The following is a 20,573-nucleotide window of genomic DNA, read 5'->3' on the forward strand; positions in this document are numbered from 1 at the left end:
GAGTCAAAGTCTGGAGTGACTTCAATGTCAAGGTTTGGCAGCATCAAGACTGTTTGCAACATTACGCAAAACTAAGTATCAGCCTGGCCCAATGTGATTCAAGGCCTAGCTTGAAAGGGAGAAAAAGATAAATGGCAAATTGTGTGCTTCCATATACTGTAAGCTATACAAAGAAGTATCTCTTCAGACAACATTAAATTACATGCATTACACCAAAACCACACACACACACACACACACACACACACACACACACACACACACACACACACACACACACACACACACACACACACACACACACACACACACACACACACACACACACACACACACACACACGTTTTGTGTTTTATGTTTGCTGTCACTGAGCCTGTTGAACACGGTTATGGATCACTAAGCTAATGGCCATCAGAGAGAGAGAGAGAGAGAGAGAGAGAGAGAGAGAGAGAGAGAGAGAGAGAGAGAGAGAGAGAGGGAGAGAGGGAGAGAGACAGACAGAGATGGAGAGATAGATTGAGAGAGATAGAATGAGAGAGAGAGAGTGAGAGAGACACATGAGAGAGAGAGAGTCAGACTGCTAGACTGTTGGTGTGGTGGTGTGTGTTGTGTTGTGGTCAGAACATGCTCTATTCTCTCTGTCATCATAGCCTGCTGCAGCCAATAACACTGCTGCTGCCCACAAAGACACACACACACACACACACACACACACACAGCTTGGCTGTGTGTGTGCGTGCATGCGTGCGTGCGTGAGAGACAGATAGAGAGAGAATTAGGTGTAATCAACAGCATGTGTGTGTGTGTGTGTGTGTGTGTGTGTGTGTGTGTGTGTGTGTGTGTGTGTGTGTGTGTGTGTGTGTGTGTGTGTGTGTGTGTGTGTGTGTGTGTGTGTGTGTGTGTGTGGCACACACTGCCTGACAGAGACAATTATGCCAACTGGTTGTGTCTACATTTTAAGGACACGAGTAGCAGCCTACATTTGCAGATAAGCGCGCGCGCACGCACACACACACACACACACACACACACACACACACACACACACACACACACACACACACACACACACACACACACACACACACACACACACAAACCTTGGGAACTGGGTGTACTCTCCCTTTCTTTGTGTGACCCCAGTGTGTATTATCATAATGACCCGGGCATGTTTGGAGTAAAGTGGGCCCCCCTCTGATGTACATGATTGCCATGAGGCACAGACAAGAAAATATGTCCGTGTTTGTGTGCAATGTACAAGTACCCCCCCCCCCCCCCCGCGCCAGGGGAGCGCTCTGTGGATGTGTCTATATAGAGTACAGACGCCCAGACACTGTGGTAGTGGGCAGCAGCTACTCAGTGGTGGAAAAAGTACTCAATTTTTTACTTAAGTAAAAGTATCAATACTGCAATGTAGAAGTACTCCGTTACAAGTAAAAGCCCGGAATAAAAAATTCACTTGAGTAAAAGTACAAAAGTATTGGCATCAAAATGTACTTAAAGTACCAAAAGTAAAAGTCCTAAAATGTTTGAAAATAGCTGATCTACAAGCTCACAACGCGTCGCGATGCGACGCGTTGTGAGCTTGTAGATCTGCTATTTTCAAATAGCCTAGGTATAAATAGGGCTAAAGTTATTAGTGTATGTTTTATAATATAATAATTTATATCTGCAAAGTAACTAAAGTTTTCAAATAATTGTAGTGGAGTAATAGTACAATATTGTCCTCAGAGATGTAGTGAGTAGAAGTAAAAGTATTGGATATTGGAAATACTCAAGTAAAGTACAATTACCTCAAAACGTTACTTAATTACAGTACTTAAGTAAATGTACTTAATTATTTTCCACCACTGCAGCTACTTTACCACTGCACCACCCGAGCCACGCAAACGGGGGTAGCTTTTGGTGTCAGTGGTCCAGGTCCGCCGCTCGGTCAAGAGGTTGCCTAAAGCGTTGAAATTTCACCGCCAGAAAGTGTGTGTTCACCCATTAAGACCTGGAACGCATCTGTGTCATTTTTTGATTTGAGCTAAACAAGCATATTTTACACTTTTGGCTATTCAAAAATAGCAGATCTACAAGCTCGTAAGTGCCGCGCTACGAGCTTGTATATCTGCTATTTTTTTAAATCGAGAACATTTTGTGCAAATCTTTGAATATATGTATTTTTTAAAGCGAACATTTGTAACTCAAATCTTTGCTTCTGGTGGTCCATGGAACAACATATTTGAGATGGGGGTCCGCGGCCAAATACATATACATTTTGGGGTCCTTGACATTAAAGAGTTTGAAAACCACTGACATACAGTAGCAACATAGGTTTAAAAAAAAATAAAAAAATTAGAACTGATTTAGAAGACATTTTGTAGAATCGGCTTCAGGTCTTAATGGGTTAAAGGTGCTGTGAGTGATTTTGTTTGGTACAAAAAAACAAAATGTTCTTTGGCAAAAAAGTTAAAGCTCTATATTCCGATAGTAATCATTGATAGAGTGTTTGTTCAGTAACAGGAGTCTCCATGTCTCTCCAGCTCTTTAGTAAACAGAACACACATTTTCAATTTCATCCAGAGATGAAAGTGTTTGAGTTATTATAACTTGCCACATTAAGGATAAACTTTGAGCTTCTTCTTCTTTTTTTTGCCCTGTTTCTGTAGTTGTTTATTTGGGCTTTGCTTCAGTTTAACCACTTTAATCCTATGCACATTAGCTAGCAGATCTACAAGCTCACAACGCCTCGAGAGCTTGTAGATCTGCTATTCAAAACAATAAACTCTGGGAATGTTTTTGAATCATTTTACAACACAAATCTCGTATGTCCTTGGCACAACATATTTTCTGAATGGGGGGGGGGGGGTCCGTAGCCAAATACATATTAATTTGGGGGTCCTTGAAATGAAAATTATTTAGAATCACTGCTCTGCTCTCTCTCTCTAAGACAACGTTAGACAATAAACAGCCCTGTGCCTGAACAACCCTATGGTCGCGTATTATTTTGGGGCAAAGACCTGGCTGCTTCATAGACCTGGACTAGCCCTGAAACATGACTGTCATACCATGACAGTCATGGTGCCGAGTCCCCCTGGTCTAAAGTTGTGTTCTATTTTTTCACATTGCCATCTCTCACATAAACATAAACGTTCAGATTTCAAATATAAAGTGCTTACCACCGAGCCACGGATGTTACAAGGCGATGCGGACCGCGATGAGTCCCCGTATCTCCCGTATTGTTCAATAAAAAGCATTTTAATCCCATCGCCAGCCATTTTCTTTTTTCTTTTTTTTTTGTTTTGTAATGTATCAGAGTGCAATACACCTCCCAACCATTAGTGTCGCATGGTTGAAAGTATCGGAGACAATTTGGAGAAAATGGCCGGCGATGGGATTAAAATGCTTTTTATTGAACAATACGGGAGATACGGGTACTCATCGTGGTCCGCATCGCCTTGTAACATCCGTGGCTCGGTGGTAAGCACTTTATATTTGAAATCTGAACGTTTATGTTTATGTGAGAGATGGCAATGTGAAAAAAATCGAACACAACTTTAGACCAGGGGGACTCGGCACCATGACGCTTGTATACAAGCGTCATGTGAACCATGGCTAGACCTGGACCACAATGGAAACAAGTCTCCAGGACTTTTTTTGTTATCCTTTTAGCCTTAATGTCATACTGCAGTGGTTCTTAACCTTTTTAGGCCGCGACCCGGGCCGACCCCCCCAAAATAATCATATTAGGAGTTGAGGCGTTACATTTAGTTTGACTCAGTTCCACAGATAAATATTGTAAAAACAGCAGATGTACAAGCTCACAATGCGAGGCGTTGTGAGCTTGTAGATCGGCTATTTTCCCAACTTTACTTACTATTTGATGCAGTATAATGGTCTTTTTTCTTTCCCCCTTTTTTTGGTATTAAAAGGGTCTTAAAGGTCCTTAAAAGACCTGGAACGCGTCTGTGTCACTTAAGATTTCTTTGGCTATTCAAAAATAGCAGATCTACAAGCTCATAGTGCGGCACCGAGTGCCGCGCTATGAGCTTGTAGATCTGCTATTTTTGAAAAATCTTGAAAAAAAAGTTTTTTTTCCAAAAACTGTTAGGATTTAGATTTTTTTTTTAGAATTGCCTCAGAATCGCCTCAGGGTTAAATTGTCACTTCACTGTCCTCTGGGGACCCCCCCCCCCCCCCCAAAAAAAATCACGTAATAACCCCTGTCTTAACCACGTGCTGTTTACATTTCTGACTAATAAAGTATTCAATGGGGGGGAAGAAAAAATAAATAAAAATCTGTCAAACTACTGACCGTGGGTGAGGTGAGTCTCTTCAGGCTCTCTCCCAGTGAGTCCAGGTTGACCCTCTTCCTCCGGGTGGTCCGCTTGTTGACGCTGCTGCTGACCGAGGAGGACCCCCGCCCCGGCTGGCCCTGCTCCTCTCCGGAGGGGAGCCGCCTGTCCCCACCAGCGGCGGCCGGGCTCCTGCCGTTCCACAGCTGGGAGGAGGAGGAGGAGGAGGTGTTGGTGTTGGTGTTGGAGAAGGAGAAAGAGAAGGGACAGCCTCCTCCTCCTCCTCCTCCTCCTCCTCCTGAGCCGGAGGAGCGAAGGCTCTCCTCCGTCAGAGGTTCTCCTGGTGACGATCCCCCGTCGCCACCGCCACCGGTGCTGCTGCTGCTGATGATGCCGGGGGACTCCAGCCCGCAGTCTGAGCCCACCGAGCTGCTGAAGGACTCCGAGGAGATCTTGCGCGAGGAGGACATGATGGTGGTGGAGGAGGAGGAGGTGGTGATGGAGGAGAGGACCAGGGTGCTGGAGGTGATGGTGGTGATGATGAGGCAGACGCCGGTTCTGTAGAACGGGCCACGTCGGGCACACACATCAGAGTGGGGTGGTGTTTGGGGGGGGGGGGGGTAGAGGGGATAGGCTTGCAGGGAGAGGGGCAGGAGGGGGGAGAGAGAGAGAGAGAGAGAGAGAGAGACACACACAGCAAGAGAGAGAAACAGGGATAAATAGAGACAGAGAGAGAGAGAGAGAGAGAGAGAGAGAGAGAGAGAGAGAGAGAGAGAGAGAGAGAGAGAGAGAGAGAGAGAGAACGTAGGCTACACTAATGGCACGCACACATTGTTTAAGCAGTGACAGCTATCATTCCCAACGGATGCCGCTCAGCTGCACCATCCGAATAAAAAATAAATAAAAATGGAAATAATATTTCATAAACGGTGGATGACATATGGGTGAGCCGCGGCGTGCGCTGCCTTTAAAACAAACAGCCTGCTATATTAATACTCCAAAAATACACATGTAAAAATAAACCCGATAAGAAGCGGTTCCGCAGAGAGCTGTTTGACGGGCTTCAAGGGTTAGTAAGAAAATAAAACATATTCCACTGTATGGAGGATGATGCACTGAAGCAGAATGTCATCATATCGTGTCTTCTTCTGATGGGTCCCTCAGGTCAGATATTATAGGAGCTTCTCCTCCTCTCCTCCTCCAGCTTCTCCTCCGATCTGTCCTCCTCCAACAACTTCTCATGTTTCCATCATCTCCACAATGTCACCAGCATGATGTCGCCGTGTGTGTGTGTGTGTGTGTGTGTGTGTGTGTGTGTGTGTGTGTGTGTGTGTGTGTGTGTGTGTGTGTGTGTGTGTGTGTGTGTGTGTGTGTGTGTGTGCAGCTTGGAGATGAGGTGAGCTGAATGAACGGGTCAGTGAAAGCGTTCAGCTACACGCGAGATGTTCTTCTCACGGTGTCCGTCCACCGACCGACCGACTGACTGAATACTGTGAGAGGAGCTGAGTGTTGGGAGGGAGGCTGCACACACGCATCACTGTGCTGTTTCCATCCCCTCTGCACGGTAGGACCAATCACGGTGTGGTCTCTCTCTCTCTCTCTCTCTCTCTCTCTCTCTCTCTCTCTCTCTCTCTCTCTCTCTCTCTCTCTCTCTCTCTCTCTCTCTCTCTCTCCCTCTCTCACACACACACACACACACAGTGTGTCATCATAGCGCCGCAGACAAATCAAAACATCACTGAAAGGCAGAAGATTTCATACTTAAAGAAAACAAAGAAAAAGAAAGGTGCCCTCGGAGGGCATATCTTCGCCAGGCTGGGTTGCCTATAGTCAGGTCTAGCCTACACAGGGGAGGGGGGGCGGGGGGGGGAGAAAACGCCTGGCCAAAGATGAAAAAAAAAAAGGGACCAGACTAGTGCAAGTCATGGTGCTGAAATACTGTCAGTGGAGCTGCTGAAATTGCTGCTCAAAATTAGTGCCAAAATGCACCCCCACCCCACTAATGGAGCAAACTTTTTCTGCCTGTTATAGCGCCACCATGAGGCCATTTAAAAAAACATTTGGATTAGTTGGGCAGGCATCCACGCAGCCAGACGAAAACATAATCTCAGCAGAGACAAATACAGACCTACGTGGACTTCTTTGTGATAGCCCTATAACATAGGCTATATGCTATTAAATTGAACGGATACAGATTTAAGGTTGTTTGAACTCTAGTCTTTTAAATGCATTATTGAGTGAAAGGGGGCCAAAGACTGCATTTAAGTTGCAGATTGAGTTGTATTTGCACATAATCTCCCAAACCTGACATCTCAGCGTTGTTGCACTTGTAGGGCTATCTGGAGTCCAAAACACATTTATTTGCTATTTAGTCTGTCGGAAATCTTGTTTAGCAGTCGCTGGCCCCGGCTGGAATCTGACCAGAGGCTCTTTAATGCATGTCATCCCCTCTCTGGTCACTGTCTCTGTCTGGAATAAAAGCATCAAATGCCAAAATAAATCTCTAAAAAACAATCAGCCTAATGCAGCGGCGTCTTGATATCACAGACATGAATAGTTGCTGAGCGAGCGTGCTGGATTTGAACATAACAAATGTTTGGGGATTTTGTCCCTGCAGACATCCCTGCATACCTGTACACACACACACACATACACACATATATATATATATATATATATATATATATATATATATATATATATATATATATCATAGGCCTATATTATTTCAAAATACTTTTAAAAGGATTTAGACAAGGATTTTTCAAAAGTTTTTCAAAAATGTAAAACAAGAAATGACACAGTCATACCAGCTTGTGGCTAACCCCCTTTTTCTATGTGTTCTAATAACAAAAGTATTTGTTTTCCCAATCAGACAGTATGGCAACATTGTCTGCCTTGCTTTCATTGTTCTCAAGGCGAAAAACTAACCATATCACTCTCTGCCTTTCAAGCATATTCAAGGCACAAAAGTACCATATGTCATTGCTATGTGCTACCTGCTAGCCCCAAACTCCGATGGAATTGATAGTTTTAAACTCTGTAAAGAGATCTAAAATGTTATGCTTACATCGACAACAACACTGACTGATTCAGTCACTCAGTGCAGTGATGGCACAACACCGCAGTTCAGAGTATTATGGGAAAGTATTGCGGACTCCCCATTGGCTTAAAGGACAGACAATGATGAAAAAGTGACGGAAAAGGACGACTTGTTACAGCGAGTGAATATAGATCAGCTGTGCAAGCAAGCTGGTAAAAATCCAACAATTCCCATAAATAAATACACTTAAAAAAACGGTTAAGAAGTATTGAAAAGAGCAGATCTAAGCTTACAACACGGCGCCAAGAAAACATCAAGAACTGGAAATTAAAGGGAAACAAACATTGCTCATTGCTAAGACTTAATAATAGGTTACATATTCCTGGACACTAACGCAATAGACACACACCCCATCTGGTCTAGTTTCATCAATTATCTCCAATCAGAACTCAGTGATTATCCTTGCGTGCACGCACGCACGCGCACACACACACACACACACACACACACACACACACACACACACACACTCTCTCTGCCAATTGTTGTGAATTTATTACCCATTTATCCCTCCCTTCCTCCCTCTCATGGAGATTTTCACAAACAAATATACGCACACGCACGCACGCACACGCACGCGCGCACACACACACACACACACACACACACACACACACACACACACACACACACACACACACACACACACACACACACACACACACACACACACACACACACACACACACACACACACACACACACACACAACTTTATGGTTATAATGATACCTTATGATATAGGACACGAAAAGCCAACATTAACATTTCAAATGGCAACCTTTGATTGACTGGTGATATAAACTTGATTCACACAAGGAATTAACAATCAGTACTCTGTCTTGATTGCAGCTACCAGACCTTCAATGTGCTCATATTGTCATCAGTAGGGTGTGCAACAGTTAATCGATTATAATGTATACCTTTTGAAAATAATCAATAGAAAAATACTGAAAACAGCAATACATACTCACAAAGTGTCACATCGTAATGTGGTTTGAGCTTGTAGATGACTACCCTTGGATCAAGAGGCTCATCGGTCATCAGTGGTGTAAAGTAACTAAGTACATTTACTCAAGTACCGTACTTAAGTACAATGTTGAGGTATTTTTACTTTACTGGAGTATTTCCAATTGCCAATACTTTTACTTCTACTCCACTACATCTCAGAGGCAAATATTGTACGTTTTACTCCACTACAATTATTTGAAAACTTTAGTTACTAGTTACTTTGTAGTTTTTGATTATTATTGCAAAACATACATTAACCACTTCAGCCCTATATACATTTCGGCCATTTGAAAATAGCCGATCTACAAGCTCACAATGTGTCGCTCTGCTATTTTCAAAAGCCAAGGATACATTTGAAAACTTGTGAAATGGGACATTCTGCATAATGAGTACTTTGTACTTTTGGTACTTTAAGTACATTTTGATACCAATACTTTTGTACTTTTATTCAAGTAAATTTAGAATTTCGGACTTGTACTTGTAACAGAGTATTTATACATTGCAGTATTGATACTTTTACTTAAGTAACAAATGTGAGTACTTTTTCCACCACTGTCGGTCATAATGATATGACCGTCTTGGATTTAGTTCAAAATAGTCTTTGCACTTTCGCACTTGGGGTCTGCACATCTACATTAAGGTTCAGATTTGCTTACCCCATGGCCATGGATGTTACAATTATGTACTGCCCCTAAGTACCCGTGTGATCCAAATTGTTCAATGTTGTTATAATGTATCAGAGTGCAATACACCTCCCAACCGATAGGGTCGCAAAGTTGAAAGCTTACTGAGAAAATCTGACATAGATGTACGGACCCCAAGTGCGAAAGTGCAAAGACTATTTTGAAATTCCAAGACTAGTCTTGAATCAAGGCTAGAAGATGACGTGTAACTTTTGTGCGACACTGTTGTATGAGTATAAAATATGCCTTAAGTGACGATTATTAAAACATCTTTAACAATTTGGTCTTGTTGATTAGTTTATAATAGTATAAGAAATAAGAAAAACATGTAATAAGAAAGACGCTGATTATTTGATTCATCAAAAAAAAAGAAAATGGTCAGAGAGACATGGACATAATAACATGTCACACCCAAGCACCATCTAATTTTAAATCGAGCTAACACCCACACACACACACACACACACACACACACACCCGCTGTGGTAATTTCCTGGAGGTGACTTCTAATTCAGTTGGCTTTCTGGAGCAGCGTGGCCTGGCCTTAATTGACTGCAGACAATGTGTCTTTCTCCTTCCTAGACACTCTCTCTCTCACACCCCAAGACACAGACCTACGCACGCACACGCACACACGCGCACACACACACACACACACACACACACACACACACACACACACACACACACACACACACACACACACACACACACACACACACACACACACACACAGTCACTTTTAGCTTATCTGTCCGTATGTCTCTAGCAATCAGCCTGCCATCCATCAGTGATATAGTGGACATTTAATAAAGCGGACACCACAAAGGAATATAGATAATGTTCCTGTGGAGATAAGCTTACAGGCAGACGCAATACTGGGTCCTCCTGGCTGCCGGCCAATTAGAGCCTAACACAGACATGGCGATAGCTCTATCTGTTAGCGTAGCGCAATCATGCTATGAGCATGACTAGAGAGGCCACTTCCTGGTGTAATGTCCTTCTAGGTACATATATATGTTATGGAATTCAAATGACGTTATGCTGTACAGCAAGGGTTCTCAAACTTTTTCAATTTCAGGCGCTCGGGTGGGAGAAAGTGCCTGCAGTGGTGGAAAAAGTACTCGCATTTGTTACTTAAGTAAAAGTATCACTACTGCAATGTAGAAATACTCTGTTACAAGTGAAAGTCCGGAATTAAAAATGTACTTGAGTAAAAGTATTGGCATCAAAATGTACTTAAAGTACCAAAAGTAGATAGTACTCATTGTGCAGAATGTCCCATTTCACAAGTTTTCAAATATAAAATGTATAAAATCTTTTGAAAATAGCCGATCTACAAGCTCACAATGCGTCGTGTAGTGACGCATTGTGAGCTTGCAGATTGGCTATTTTCAAATGGCCGAAATGTATATAGGGCTGAAGTGGTTAATGAATGTTTTGTAATCTACAAAGTAACTAAAATGTAAATCTACAAAGCAACTAGTAACTAAAGTTTTCAAATAATTGTAGTGGAGTAAAAGTATAATATTTGCCTCTGAGATGTAGTGGAGTAGAAGTAAAAGTACTGAAAATTGGAAATACTCCAGTAAAGTAAAAAATACCTCAAAAGTGTGCTTAAGTAGTACTTGAGTAAATATACTTAGTTACTTTACACCACTGGGTGCCTGCCCATCACCGCGGAGGCCGGGGGTTCGAATTCACCCTTCTGGCTTTGTCCAATGTCTGTACAGTACAAACACAATTGGCCCGTGTTCAGGGGAGGGAAGGGTGATAATTGTCACTGCATGTAATCCTACGGGCTGGGGGCGGCACCTGTCAGCAGTGGTGTAAAGTAACTAAGTAGATTTACTTAAGTACTTAAGAACTGTACTTAAGTAAAACATTTTGGTATTTGTACTTTACTTGAGTATTTCCAATTTCCAATACTTTTACTTCTACTCCACTACATCTCAGAGGCAAATATAGTACTTTTACTCCACTACAATTATTTGAAAACTTGAGTTACTAGTTACTTTTCAGATATAAATTATGATATTATAAAACATACATTAACCACTTTAGCCCCATTTTTATACATAGGTTATTTGAAAATAGCCGATCTACAAGATCACAACGTGTCGCGATGCGACGCGTTGTAAGCTTGTACATCTGCTATTTTCAAATATTTTAGTATTTTTACTTTTGGTACTTTAAGTACATTTTGATGCCAATACTTTGGTACTTTTACTCAACTACATTTTGAATTCTAGACTTTTACTTGTAATGGAGTATTTCTACATTGCAGTATTGATACTTTTACTTAAGTAAAGAATTTGAGTACTTTTTCCACCACTGCCTGTCTGCAAGGAGTGTTGGGCGGGAGGAGTGGGACGGAGGTGCTATGTCCTCCCAGTGGGGGCTCCTCACTGGGAGGTCAGTTTTACAGATTACAACAGCAGTGACAACACACACATGTGTGTGTGTGTGTGTGTGTGTGTGTGTGTGTGTGTGTGTGTGTGTGGGAGGAGGCATAACGACTATACATTGGAGAGAACATTGAGTAAAAAAACAAAACATAAAGGATCCCAATAACTTTGAGAGTGTACACATGGAACCAAATGGACACCATTTGGTTCCATTTGTACACTCTCAAGAGTTACAGACCTGTAAGGGTTTATAAAGGAACCTTGAGGGTCCCTCGACCACTTTTAGAACCACTGTTTATAGATGGGTTTCCGCGCGACGTCATCACAGAGCAGAGTGCGCAATCTGCGCATGCCTAGAACGAACCGGAAGCGCACTTCACTCTGTTGTTGTGTTCGGGATTTAGATAGGCATAATGCTGCTATTTTAGACATAATAGGCATAATGCTGCTATTATATACAAACAGATCCAACTTCCGACAAATCATTTTTATTGAGTAAAGAAGATATTACAAACTGCATAATTTAATCTACTTTCATTAAACCCGGTGAAGACCATTTCTTTTATGAATGTACATTTGACTAGAGCTGCTGCGGGTAATAGCGCCCTCTATAGGCTCACCCCTCCACTGCGCGCGCATCATCCTCTCATGTTTACAAACAGGAAACCCATCTATAGTTATTGAAAGTCCAAGCCGTCCGAGGTGTGCATCATCTTAACAAGTTAGGGTCTAATCTTTAGGGTACTTTTACTTTACTTGATTTTTTGATACTATAAAACATCCACTCCGCTATATCTCAGAGGCAACTATTGTACTTTTGACCCTATACACAACAATTATTTGAAAACTTTAGTCACTAGTTACTTTCCAGACGTGTATTCCCCGTCTGGGTTTGTGCTGCTTTAAAAGCTGTGTACACTATAGTGTTCCACTGTTAGATCCTCATGTCCTGTAAATCTGTTTTCCAGGTATTAAGCTTATAGAGTTTGAGGATTTTGAAGAGAACAATGACACAAGATAATAGATTTCTGCCGTTATTTCCCTTCCAAAGGGTTTTTTCAACCAATGCTTTCTCCAACATAGATAGGGGAGGGGCCAGCATGGATTGGCCCTGGTTACAGTATAGCTCCAATTTAAAGCTCCTAGTTGCAAATATGAACCCATAAAAGGGCTTTTGACGGATTTCATACTTAATGACAAGCTCCTCAAATGATTCAATATTCCTATTATGGCTTCCAGAAACATCCTTAAGAAACAGTCTGAGCTCACAAAAGAAATGTTTTCTCCATTTACCAGCAGCAGCAGTCTGACAAACGGACGCGTTTCGGCTCCTCAGGCCTTATCAGTGTTTGAACCGCCTGGGCGGATGTGACACATTCACACTGTACAGCATTGATGACCATGCAGACTTGTGCAAAATGAGTTCAAATCCATTTAGATAGCATGATATTTAGACAGATGCTAGGTTCTTGGTGTATCTGCGATCCTAGTTTACTGATCTACACTGTCTCTCTGCATTTGATGTATGTGTTTACCCTGCTTATTGTAAGTCACTCTGGATAAGAGTTAAATGCTAAATGCCTACATTGTAAATTGTATAGCTGTTTGCAGTAGTTAACTATGCCGATACAATACACAATATAATAACAGTGTGAAAACACATCAATGACATATAGAAAAATGAATATAAACATAAAGTAGGGTAATGCTGGAATTTAAAAAAAGATTAGAACTTCTCACAAATTACAAATCCACAAGAGTAAAGTCAATTATTAAACTAAAATAAATATTCCTCAATTGTCCTTACCCCCTTGTCAGCCCACAGCTTAAATCCCCCCATCAGCTCTGCCTGGCACAAAGTGAGTATTTTCCCAAATATGGGGTGAAAACAGGAGAGGAAGGAAGTTTCTCCCAGATGTTTTTTAACCTCATACCAGACAACAATCATATGTTTAACTATAGGATTAAACGCGTTTTCTTTTGAGGTTTTTAGGCGTGTCTGGAAGGAAACGATAACCCTCAGGAGCTTGACTCAATAGCATGCGGAATTGTCTGCTGCATGTGAAGTAAAACATTAATGCTCTTAATTGAGCTGCCCAATAGTAATACCATATCATCTGTAATCCTGCCCTATCGTAGGGGACAAACGGAGCCTGGGGTATCCATTATTCCAAATAAAATCATTAAAACATTTTCTTTGTTCTCGAAAATACATATATTCATTTTGAATATGTTATACCAACCAGAGAAATAGAAAGAGTTGATTATATATTAACCGTATTAGAAATATCGGTTAATCTGGGAACAATTTGCATGAATATAGCATTATTATTATTATTATTATTATTATTATTATTATTATTACCCTTATTATTATTATCTTGTTATATTGTATTGTATAGTTAGCACAGTCTCTGCTGAGCATGTCCCACCAACATTGCACTGCTTCTATCTGAATGAGTGAGAGACAAATAAACCCCTCTTGATTCTTAATTTAAGTGGTTAAAAGATCTAAATAAAGATGTTCTTTATTTAGATCACAGAGTGTCAAGAGACAGGAAGCTGAGGGAAGAGAGAGCAAAAAACCTCAGCGTTCAAACAGTTTGAACACTTATTTGAGCCGCATTTTATTTTCAGCTATTCGAAAATAGCTGATCTACAAGCTCACAAGCTTGTAGCTTTTGAGGACAAAGTGGTGGTTCTTGTCGTGAAAGTGTGGTATGCAACAAATAACTCAGGCTTGGGGGGTTGAATGATGAACCAAATGATGCCACTGGGAAAGCTTATTTTCTGAGTCGAAACGCTGCCAATCCCGTCATCAAATATCCTGAGGGAGATATTATTTTCATCGACCAGTCAAGAAGACTCTTGACAATAATGTTGATTTGAATGTGAACTAATTCTTCTTCTTCTAAGAAAAAAATAACCTGTGTTCCAGTTGAGCCAATGTAGTTATTTAGTCACAAGCTCTTGGTAGGAGATATATTGGGCCCTATCTTGCAACTACGATTTTTTTTTATATTTTGAAAACCATTTTAAAATATTGAAAATAGCCGATCTACATCGACGTGTGGTGAACTTGAAGATCGGCTATTTTCACTATTTAAAAAATGTTTTTAAAAAGAGTCAAAAATGCGGAATAAGTTTAAGAATACGGGGTAAGGTTATGGGCAAGATAGGACCCTGCGTAGCGCTATAATAGGTTCCAGCACTCATTTGTCCCTCAGTCAATCACACTCCTCAATAATCTCCTTCCTGAGGGGGTGGACAGCAGGGTAGAAGGTTTTGAGGTGTTGCTAAGGTGGTGATCTTGTACACTATAGGTACTGTATGTTGGCTGGGGTGATATATTATGGTGACATATTATGCTGGACGGTTGGCCTAAATGACTGTGAATGATGTTAGGTGTTGTACATGTGTCTCACGTGTGTCTTATTGTATTGTATTGTATTGTATTGTATTGTATTGTATTGTATTGTATTGTATTGTATTGTATTGTATTGTGTATGAAATGCAGCTGGTCCTTGTCTCCAAGACAAATTTCTCCCCGGAGACAAGATAAAGTAACCTTGAACCTTGAGTGCTCTACCGACTGAGCTATCAGGAGTTTGGATAAAGAATGATGGTAATGTATTAGCCCCCACTTAGGTCTGATTGAGACCAAAATAACAGATGGTTTACGCTGTACTTATTAAATTATTAGTACCTGACATGAAAATTTACAATAAATCCATAAAACTATGAAATCCGAGTACATGACAGAGAGGGAGGAAGTGACTTGAGTGCTTCACGGAGGAGACAGGATTTGTGGTGGCATTTCATCACAGTCAGGGAGCATAAAGGCTGGAGCACACATACATTCTGCATAAATGAGTAAATGGACTTTTACTTAAAGGGATATTTTCACTTTCAAACATGCTTGGGATCATGTCCTCTACTCATGGCTTCTGTGAGCACCCCAGACAGTGTTTAAGTTGCTTGATTCGTCATTTACAGTAGATATTTGATATTAATGTTATCAGACACGTTCCTTTCCTATACAAACCCATTGTAACTTCAAACTACATTTTAACCACGTTAGATTCATCGAAAACACCTGTCCTTGGTTCTGGTGACTCATACTGCCCTTATAATGTGTGTTTTTTCAATTACTTTTTTCATTAATTTGTCTGGGGTGGGTGCTCACAAAAGCCAAGTGAAACATGTTTGAAAGTGAAATATCTGTTTAAGTTAAAAAAATACAAATTAAATTGGAGTACTGGCCACCGCTGGCGTATGGTTTCATGTCCCTTTAAGGCAGTTCTCAACCTTTTCTGGATCAGGGCCCACTTACAAATCTTGAAGGCGTTTGCGTACCCACCCATTCGACCACTTAAAGGGATATTTCACTTTCAAAAAAACTTTGGGTCATTTTATCATCTACTCAGGCTTTTGTGAGCCCCCCAGACTGTTTTTAAGTTGCTTGATTTAGTATTTAGATATTTGATATACATTTTATCAGACACGCCCCCTTCCTATACAAACCCATTATAACTTCAAACTCCATTTTAACCATGTTAGATTCATCAAAAACACCCGTCCTTGGTTCTGGTGACTCACCCTGCGCAAGGGGGCCGTGTTTTTTCAATTATCTAAATAATGAATCAGGCAACTTAAAAACGGTCTGGGGGCTCACAAAAGCCTGGGTAGACGATAAAATGACCCAAAGTTTTTTTGAAAGTGAAATATCCCTTTAACATGGCATCTGACCCTTGGGCTGCCGTGTTAAAGGTAGGGTAAGTGATTTGCGTTGGTTAACATAATTGTTAAATAGCTCTATATTCTGATAGTACTCATTGCTATAGAGTGTTTGTTCAGTATTAGGAGTCTCCTTGTCTCTCCACCTCTTTATTAAACAGAAAATGCATTTTCGTTTCAGTTTCAGTTTCATTTCCAATTTTATCCAACCAGGACAGAGAACTCAATCAGGATACAGATTAAACAAGTGAAATTGGAAGTGATGACACTAAGAAATTAGCAGACAAAATTGGAACTGGAACACTATACAAATTAAGCTTAAAAATTGGTACTTTCTCCTGATTGGCTGAGATTTTGACACCTACCGAAAAATTGATTTTCTGTTTATTAAAGAGCTGGAGAGACAGGGAGACATCTGTTACTGAAAAAACACTCTATAGCAATGATTACAATCAGAATATAGTATTTTAACCTTTTAACAAAATACTTTTTGTTTTAACCAAGAAATATCACTTACCCTACCTTTAAGTGGGCCGCGTGCATTCTGGGTGGGCTGCGTGCATTCTCAAATCGTGATTGATGATCAATAATTTGTTTGTCTTCCACCTTTGATCAAAATCAGATCAACTAACATCATATATCACTCTTTTAATCATGTTATATTATCATTAGTTTTAGTGTTTGTTTTGACAATTATTTGGGCCCACTTGCAATCCCCTCGCGGCCCACCAGTGGGCCCCGGTCCACAGGTTGAGAACCAGCATTCTTTAAAAGCCAGTAACATTTAATCATGTGAACTCATGGAATGTGCGGAGATAAGGCCAGGTTCACAGCAAACACATAGATCACTGAGGCCTAAGCTGCTGCTGCCCAGTAAAAAAAAAAAACCTGTGTTCGTTTATTGATTTACCCTTTTGGGTCCAGTTTTACACTCTCAGAGTTAAATCAATACTCAGAAGTTTACTGTGTTTGGTGATCCAGGTGCCTTGGCACAGAGACAGACAGACAGACAGACAGACAGACAGACAGACAGGCCGACCTACACCATCATTCATTTTTACATTCATCCAAGTAACTGACACGCACGCACGCACGCACGCACGCACGCGCACACGCACACGCACACGCACACGCACACGCACACACACACACACACAGAAAAAAAGGTCTATTTTTGTCAGGGGAGGGATCACTCTGTACTTACCGGAATCAAGGAAGTTGTGCTTCAAACCCCTGTGTCTGCGAACAGAGACAGACAGACAGACAGACAGACAGACAGACAGACAGACAGACAGACACACAGTAAACAGATTAGTACATTATTGCAACAGCGTGTGTCAAATGTTAGTCATTTGTAACATGTCCGTAGACATTTTTTGTACACATGACACTGAAACTGACAGCATGGCACACACAAACACATTAACACAAGACAAAGAGTGCCTGTGTGTGTGTGTGTGTGTGTGTGTGTGTGTGTGTGTGTGTGTGTGTGTGTGTGTGTGTGTGTGTGTGTGTGTGTGTGTAAGAGAGAGAGCGAGAGAGAGAGAGAGAGAGATGGGGGAAGACAGAGAGTGAGAGAAAGGCATGGTGAAGGACAGATATAAAAGGACGGATAAATGTCCCTTCTTTCTGTCATAAATCGTCCCCTGGGGCCATCTAAGTGTCCATAACCATACATCACTGCACTGCCATTCAACCGTCCATTAGCCTTGGACCTGAGCGTCTTGCAGTCACATGCGCGTTATAAATAACTCCCCCATCAACACTGTCACAGTGGACATGCCCCAATAGTGAAGGTTGGGAAATAAACTCATTCCATGTATAAATCTGATTTCGAGGGCAGTTAAACGGTTAACTACTTGAACCCCAGCATCCATATTATGGGGGGGGGGGGGGGGGGGCAGTGGTAAAAAAAAATAGCTGAAGAGATTTGGTAGGAGAGAATAGCAGTCCAAGTTCAGAGCCGACTAAGGTCCATTATACTAGGTTTTAGACACTAGACTTAGTAAAACGGACCTCAGTTGGCTAGACTCTAGAGCAGTGGCGAGCAGTGGCACGCACACACGCACACGCACGCACGCACGCACGCACGCACGCACGCACGCACACACACACACACACACACACACACACACACACACACACACACACACACACACACACACACACACACACACACACACACACACACACACACACACACACACACACACACACACACACACACAGAACATGGGAACAGAAGCTACGAAATTATGTTACAGCTCAAACAAAAAAGAAAAAACTATTGTTTTATGAGAATAAAATAAAAGCTTTGAAAAATGACAAAAACAATGTAATAAATGACATGATTATTTTTATAAAACATTATTTAATTAATGATTTATTACTAAGATCAACTGTTTAAGGAGCAACATGCGACATATAAGTATGAATCCCGCAACTACATTAATTAAAAACTCAATGAATAATAATTACTGTGAATTTAAACTAGAAAAAAATACTGTTAATGAAGTTGAGTGTCTGCTTAATAGATGTAAAGACAGACTACCTGGGGTTGACAATTTAGATGTTACATTTCTTATTTCTTATAATTTAATTACTTCCCCTGTTTGTCATATTGTTTACTTGAGTATTGATAAATGCATCAGTTCTCAGGCTTGGAAGATAGCTAAAAATCATTCCACTTACAAAAAATACAGCTGCACCGTTTTCTGGTACAAACGGTCGCCCTATAAGCTTGTTACCAGCTTTAGGAAAGGTAATGGAGATAATTATTTTTCAACAAATACAACTTTATTTTGATGTACATGGTTTAAATACAGAATATCAGCAGGCCTACAGGCCTGGTCACTCTACATGCACGGCCTTGACACAGATGATACTGTAGATGATTGTCAATGTGAGATTAATAATGGAAGATTGTTGGGGGCTGTTTTACTTGATTTTAGTGCAGCGTTTGATTTGATAAGATACTTTTTTGTTATTAGATCAGCTCAAACAATATGGTTTCACTGTCACTGCATTAAATTAGATGTAGAGTTACTTAAGTAAAAGAAAGCAAACAGTTATTTTTAATGGTAGTTTGTCAAAGGTCAGTCATGTTAATTGTGGAGTTCCTCAGGGAAGCTGCTTAGGGCCCCTTTTGTTTAAAATGTTTATAAATAATCTTCCTGTAAGAGGTATGGGTAACCCTTTTCTCCTTTTGATCATGAAATGTACAATATTGTAAAATTGCGAATTTCTGAAATGTATTTCTTATCTGTAAGTGAACTATTGTCTGTGTATTGTATCTGTAGTATGTTGTTGTGTATTTGGGTGTGAAGGACCCCAGGAAGCCATGCTTAGGCAAGAGCGAATGGTGATCCATAATAAAGTAAATAGTCCATGAGCTAGAGCCCCAAAATTGAGCAATGATTATCGAAAGAGTGGGCAAAACCATACCTATATTAAATTGTTTATAGGGTCAATATAAGTAAATACATTATGATAACCTTTCCACAGGAGCAGCTTTTTCATGTATCACGCATTTTGTTATTTTCCCCATACATGACAGGTGAAGAAATTACAACATTTACAAAATAGTTATCATAATGAAACTTCCCCAGTCGATTACTTACATGAAGACAAATATTTATCGTATTACAAGTTTTCTGAAATTGTATATTTAAATATGCAAATTAGGCATTGAGTCCATGAGCCAGAGCCCCAAAATTGAGCCAGATATTGAATGTTCCCTTGTAAAAAACCTTTGACTCCAACATATTAACAAAATGAAATAATATATATTATATATATAAATATATAATATATAAATATATATAAATAAATATAAAATGAAATAATATATATATATATATATAAATATATAATATATAAATATATAATTAAATATACAATTTCAGAAAACTTATAATACGATAAATCATTGTCTTCATGTAAGTAATCAACTGGGGAAGTTTCATTATGATAACTATTTTTTAAATGTTGTAATTTCTTCACTTGTCATGTACTGTACACGTATGGGGAAAATAACAAAATGTGTGATAAATATGAAAAAGCTGCTCCTGTGGAAAGGTTATCATATATTTATTTACTTATATTGACCCTATAAACAATTTAATATAGGTATGGTTTTGCCCACTCTTTCGATAATGAAATCTTGTCTGGCTCATGGACATTTATAACCAACAGACGAAGATTGCTTTTTTTTTTTACATAATTCTTTTTGTGGCAGACATGTTTAGCTCCACATTACAATTATGTCTGCTGCTAGGCAACATGGCATCTTACACTGCATGCTTTTTACATAGAATAAGGAGATACTGTATAAGAGGTTTCTGCCCGACAGC

General features: G+C 40.4%; 1 protein-coding gene across 1 annotated transcript in view; it reads right to left on the minus strand.

Annotated features, from left to right (window-relative positions):
- Nucleotides 1-5,742, minus strand: part of gucy1a2 (guanylate cyclase 1, soluble, alpha 2) — a gene marked incomplete at its 3' end in the record, with an annotated part of 66,993 nt that extends 61,251 nt beyond the window's left edge. Inside the window, 1 exon segment of the mRNA XM_080429319.1 lies at nucleotides 4,301-5,742. Coding sequence (XP_080285445.1) covers nucleotides 4,301-4,750 — 450 coding nt within the window. The 5' untranslated portion in view covers nucleotides 4,751-5,742.
- Nucleotides 5,743-20,573: the final 14,831 nt, after the last annotated feature.

This window comes from Gymnoscopelus braueri, assembly GCF_963280865.1.
Source record: "Gymnoscopelus braueri genome assembly, chromosome: 5".
NCBI classification, from domain to species: domain Eukaryota; kingdom Metazoa; phylum Chordata; class Actinopteri; order Myctophiformes; family Myctophidae; genus Gymnoscopelus; species Gymnoscopelus braueri.